The sequence below is a fragment of the Pseudomyrmex gracilis genome, unplaced genomic scaffold, assembly GCF_002006095.1.
Source record: "Pseudomyrmex gracilis isolate BER0280 unplaced genomic scaffold, ASM200609v1 scaffold_86, whole genome shotgun sequence".
Lineage (NCBI taxonomy): Eukaryota > Metazoa > Arthropoda > Insecta > Hymenoptera > Formicidae > Pseudomyrmex > Pseudomyrmex gracilis.
This window is the reverse complement of record NW_018020670.1, coordinates 428,479-434,478: the sequence shown is the minus strand read 5'-3', so window position 1 is coordinate 434,478 and position 6,000 is coordinate 428,479. Positions and strand designations below refer to the sequence as shown.

At 30.0% G+C, this 6,000-nt stretch overlaps 2 protein-coding genes across 2 annotated transcripts; one reads left to right on the top strand and one right to left on the bottom strand.

The window, feature by feature from the left end:
• Window positions 1-341: 341 nt before the first annotated feature.
• Window positions 342-1,761, bottom strand: LOC109855290 (NADH dehydrogenase [ubiquinone] 1 alpha subcomplex subunit 6). Its single transcript, XM_020429378.1, has 3 exons — window positions 1,444-1,761; window positions 833-948; window positions 342-597 (listed from the first exon to the last, which is right to left on the bottom strand). Exons 1-3 carry the CDS (start codon window positions 1,556-1,558, stop codon window positions 469-471), a joined length of 360 nt encoding a protein of 119 aa, XP_020284967.1. The 5' UTR covers window positions 1,559-1,761; the 3' UTR covers window positions 342-468.
• Window positions 1,762-1,829: 68 nt separating this feature from the next.
• On the top strand, window positions 1,830-4,562 carry LOC109855294 (tRNA-splicing ligase RtcB homolog). The gene is made up of 10 exons (XM_020429384.1): window positions 1,830-2,229; window positions 2,353-2,548; window positions 2,703-2,833; window positions 2,974-3,100; window positions 3,185-3,291; window positions 3,369-3,528; window positions 3,696-3,871; window positions 3,960-4,094; window positions 4,226-4,390; window positions 4,521-4,562. The coding sequence occupies exons 1-10, from the start codon at window positions 2,134-2,136 to the stop codon at window positions 4,545-4,547; spliced, it is 1,320 nt and encodes a 439-aa protein (XP_020284973.1). The 5' UTR covers window positions 1,830-2,133; the 3' UTR covers window positions 4,548-4,562.
• Window positions 4,563-6,000: the final 1,438 nt, after the last annotated feature.

Genomic DNA, 6,000 nt, shown 5'->3' with positions numbered 1-6,000 from the left:
AAAAAAAAAAAAAAAAAAAAAAAAAAAAAAAAAAAAAAGCCAGCGGGAATCGAACCCTAGTCTCCAGCGTAGTAGTCAGGCGCCTTAGCCCCTGCGCTACGCCGCGGTTCTCAAAAATACTACTAACGAAAGGGTATATAAGCTACACTATATGATTTAATTTAAATCGAGTTTTCTCGAAAATGGCTGGGAGGTGCGCCCTGTCCCTTTGCTCAAATATTCTTCTAATAGAGTACTATACACAAAAAATTTGAAAGTGCATCTTATGTCGGTTTTTCTTTTAATATTAATAAATTTCTTGCCTTTATTTCTTAATACATTTACAATACACAATATCCAAATTCATTGCAAGAAAATCATTTCATATTTATTATATTAACACATATGTACATAACTTGTTACAATCACATATTTCTAAAATGCAACCAGGTGTTGATGCATTTTATCAACTAATCAAAGCAAAGTAAATTAATCTTGCCCACTAAGGAATTTTGACATGAAATCAGTTGGCTTCTTCTCCCATGTTTCTTTCCAATAGTGCATAAGTCCACTTTTGGTTTTCCATATATTGGCTACTTCTTGTAATTCCATCTGACCCTGTTATATAACATACATACAAATTTGTTTACAAATCAATCAAGATTTCATTAGAGTTAAATATGTAAAGTTCGTGTAATTTTGTTTTGTGATTCTTTTTGATTGAAAAATTACATGTGTGTGTACATGTATGTGTACACGCATACACATTATTTTAAATTTTATTAATACAGATATAATATCTATTTGTGAAGAAGCAAATGTAATTTTGGCTGTATTATTTTTGCTCTCTTACCCTTATAATAAGTCGATCTATAATTCTTAAATCAGTGACATGAGCATGACGTTTAAACTCTTCACGTATCTTTGCCTTACAAGCTGCTTCATCTTTAGGGATATCATAAAGTAACACTGTAAAAAGAAGAAACAAAGATATCATGTTAAAGATATACAAAGTTAAACTGATGCAAAATATTTGTTGTTTGCTGGTTTTCAATCTATTACAAATAAAATCAGTGATTTCAGAGAAATTATGTCAGGTAAAAATTTGTTTCTAAAAGCTAAATGTAGCAATTATTGTGATTAATAACACAGTTTAAAACTCTATGCTTATCTTAGGTAATATGATAAATTGTTTGCATTAACTTAATATTAAATATAATTTATATAATACACAATATATACAAAATTAAAACTGTATATTACAAAATATAATACATATTGCATTTAACAAAACAAGTGTATTAAATGACATTAACACAATGATTGAATAGAAAGTAAATATAGAGCAGTAAATAGTAATAGTAAATATAAGAAAGATCTTTCTTATGTTTTAGGTTTTAGGTTAAATAATAAGAGAAACTATAAAATCTTTGCTGCTAACATAAGGGAGCGAGAAAAACGTACACATTGATGGAACTTGACGAATCCATGCTTTATATAATATGAGTACTTTTCGACGAGCATCTTCTCTGCTGACGGATAAAATTGGTTTTACGTGGCGAACAACCTGACCACTCATTTTGGTTAAAACTCAGCAAGAGCTCAGTTAGGGTTCTTTAACTATGATGAAATAAACATATGTATATATTCAATACTATTCTTCTCTTTTTCAGAAACAACAAATATATTTGATACACCAGTCTCAGAAGAAAAAGCAATCAGACGCAACTTGTAGCAACTTTTGCTACAAGTCTTACGTTAACCTCAATGACTTAATATATATGTTGGTAGACACATACATATATATACACATATATATATATATATGTAGAATATCGTGCGCATGTGCACTTCTCCATCAATGATCAGCTGGATCAGCGCATAAAAAGTTAAAAAACGCATTAATTATTACAGTTGCGCTCAGTTGCGTTATCTTTCTTTGGAGTTGGTGTATTGAGCAGAAACATTGTTTCTTGGTGGATTTTCGGAGTCCGCGAACTTAAACACGCAATCAAAGAGTCAAGTTTATTCGTTGTTTCTGAAAAGGAGAAGAATATTAAATATATTCTTATTCAAATCTGTGAAGCAGTTTGCTAAAAACTAAACATTTGTCATTTTTTATTCCGAAGAAACAATTATATTCAATTTTGAAAAATGGTTGTAAGACAATATCAAGAAGAGCTCAAATATTTGGAAAAAATAACAGAATATTGTTGGAAAATAAAAAAAGGCTTTCAACCTAATATGAAGGTAAGGTGTTTTGTTGGTTTTATAATACAAATGTATAATTTACAAACAATTTGAAATGTGTGCAATTATTGCTCATATTATATTTGTTACAATTTTTTTATATAAATATGTTTTATCATCAAGGTTGAAGGCGTGTTCTATGTAAACAATTCACTGGAACGTTTGATGTTTGAGGAATTGCGCAATGCATGTCGACCAGGTGCAGTTGGAGGTTTTCTTCCAGGAATGAAACAGATTGCTAATGTTGCGGCTCTGCCCGGTATTGTGTATAGATCCATTGGATTACCAGATGTACATTCTGGATATGGCTTTGCTATTGGTAAATTATATCTTCTAGAACTATTATTTTTTATAAACAAGTATATAGAATATTAATTCTATTTATGATAGATAAGAGAGAATAATATTATCTTATAATAACATACTATTATAATGAATGAAATTATATTTAAGAACTACTTTCTTGCATTTAGGTAATATGGCAGCATTTGATATGGATGATCCCAAATCAATTGTATCACCTGGTGGCGTAGGCTTTGATATAAATTGTGGTGTTCGTTTGTTACGAACAAACTTATTTGAGAATGATGTCTTACCAATAAAGGTTTTTTTATTATTGATAATTTTCAACAGTTTAATGTCCCATGATTTTTGACTTGAAGAACTTATTGATTATCCTAAACCCTCCATTTAAACCAGTGAATACTTTCATCTTGTGATTATTTATAAAACTATTTTTATCAGGAACAACTTGCGCAAAGTATGTTTGACCATATTCCAGTAGGTGTTGGATCGAAAGGAATTATCCCAATGAATGCGCGGGATTTGGAAGAAGCATTAGAAATGGGAATGGACTGGTCTTTGAGAGAAGGTAAAAAGATTTATATACAATGACATCATAACATATTATTGTACATTAATCAGAATAAAAATATAATAAAATCATAAATTGTAGGTTACATTTGGGCAGAGGATAANGAACATTGCGAGGAATATGGAAGAATGCTGAATGCCGATCCATCAAAAGTATCAATGAGAGCTAAGAAACGCGGACTCCCTCAAGTATGAAACAGAATGCGGATATTTGTGAAAAATTGTAATATAACAATGACTAAATTCATGTATAAATATTTTTTTAGTTAGGTACATTAGGAGCTGGAAATCATTACGCAGAAATTCAAGTGGTAGACGAAATATACGATAAATGGGCAGCGTGTAAAATGGGTATTGAAGAAAAGGGACAAATTTGTGTTATGATCCATTCAGGAAGCAGAGGATTTGGACATCAGGTCGCTACAGGTAAAATTATTTAAGAATCAATAATTTAATTCAAACATCATGTTTCTCGGCGAAAAACGTTTCAGGCAAAAGTAAATTGTGCATTTGTATACACATTTCCTTATTTTACAATATATACACATACATTTTCTTATTTTACAATATAAAACATATAAAAAACATTTCAGATGCACTTGTACAAATGGAAAAGGCTATGAAACGTGATAATATAGAAACTAACGATAGGCAGCTCGCATGCGCTCACATTAAATCACCAGAAGGACAGGATTATTTAAAATCGATGGCAGCTGCTGCAAACTTTGCATGGGTTAATAGAAGTTCTATGACATTTCTTACTCGACAGGTATTTTTAAAAATTATAATTATTATAATAGAAATAGATAAACAGACATATATATATCCGTATATGTAATACACATTTTTGTCAACAGGCATTTGCGAAACAATTTCATTCATCTCCTGATGACTTGGATATGCATGTTATTTATGATGTTTCCCATAATATTGCGAAAATAGAAGAGCACATTGTTGAAGGAAAGCAGAAGACCCTTTTAGTTCATAGAAAGGTAAATTTATGTTGGATATTTGGTACTTTTTAGAATTAAACAATAGCTCATACACACACACACACACACACGTGTGTGTATATAAAATATAATTTTTTTATTATACGTCATAAAAATGATTTTATTTTAAGGGATCAACAAGAGCTTTTCCACCACATCATCCTTTGATTCCTGTAGACTATCAGTTAACAGGACAGCCAGTTTTAATCGGTGGTACAATGGGAACTTGCAGTTACGTTTTGACTGGTACAGAACAGGGTATGAAAGAAACATTTGGATCAACATGTCATGGCGCTGTGAGTATAAAAATAAGAATAGAAAATTGTAAGATCGCGTTCTATATGTTATAAATTATAGTATAGATGTGTTTATAAAGAATTTATCAATTTCTAATGCGAACCGATATATGAAAATATTTACATACAGGGTCGTGCTCTCTCATTTGTTTTATGAAAGAAGCTCCGGAATCTTATAAAAATGTAACGGATGTTGTCAACACTTGTCATGAAGCTGGGATTTCCAAGAAATGCATTAAGTTACGACCAATTGCAGTTATCAAGGGATAATTCTTATACGACAATGCACCAGAGAAATATTTGCCAAGTGATATTACGAACAAATAAATCACATCACATGTGAGATTTATATATAATTATATATGTGTGTGTGTGCACACATATGCATATATATATATATATGTGTGTGTGTATATATATGTAGCGTATTGCATTTAATATAAAATAAATGTTTGATATGTTATACAAAACATTTTACGATATAAAATCGTACAATTGTTATATTGTGTGCTCTATTTTATTACCTATTTTAAATTTGTTATTCTCTAATATTGTAAAACAATTTAACTTTAAAAAGTATCACAAAAAACAATTGTTTCTATAAATTGAGATAATCTTACTCCATTTGAGAATATAAATAAATTAAGATAATCTCGTTCTTTACTATAAAGTAGTATTTAAAAAAATCAAATACTCTTACATGCGATACGTAAAATCTATACGAGACTCAAGAGAAGAGGATAAAAGGAATAAAATAAATTTCACATTCAGAGGAGTAACGAGTGAATGAGTTTAAAAACGGGACAACACTTTATAAAAACATTTTTTTTTTATTTTGTAATGATAAAAAAAATCGTGTTGTATGTATAAAACTACTTTCTAATCGTATCTGTGTGAACAGCTATTCTATGTCGGGAACGAAATATTTTCAGAGTAAAATAACATGTGACGGGCGTTCCTCTTGTCTTTTTTTTTGCAGTTCAACTAGGTCAGTAGTGTCTAAAATTATTAATGCCGAATGCGTTTTACATATAACACGTTATTGAGATCATAATCTCTACTCTCTTTCTCTCTCTATCGTATAATAATTTATATTAACGTACAAAACGCTTGGCTGACCGGTTTTTACAATATCGAAGTGTGAAAAAGGCGCATTTTTTTTCGAGTCTGCTGAGCTAGTTGACGATGAATAAAACTCTGTCGATTTATTTTTCTGTCTCCCCTATAAAAAATTTCTTGCTGTATTTATAATAATATGTATATCAATAAGAGAGAAATACTATATATACTGTTTGAGTATCCGTAATATTATCTCTAGGATACCGGCTGTTTAATATTACACTGTTGTTTGGCCCTTAAAATCCGCTTATTTTCGCCGTTTTATACTACAACCTTTTCTTTTACAACTTTATATATATATATATTTATATATTTATATATATCATTGTCTCATTGCAGTCTGTCGTATTTAAGCTCATCGCGTATCATCCGATATCGTACATAGTGTGTCATCCGACTTGTTTTACACAGCTTCCTTCAAATATTGTCATGATTGGCAAAAAGATTGTTTTTTTTCTTTTTATTTTTCCTTAGCCTTCGTAAAATATTAT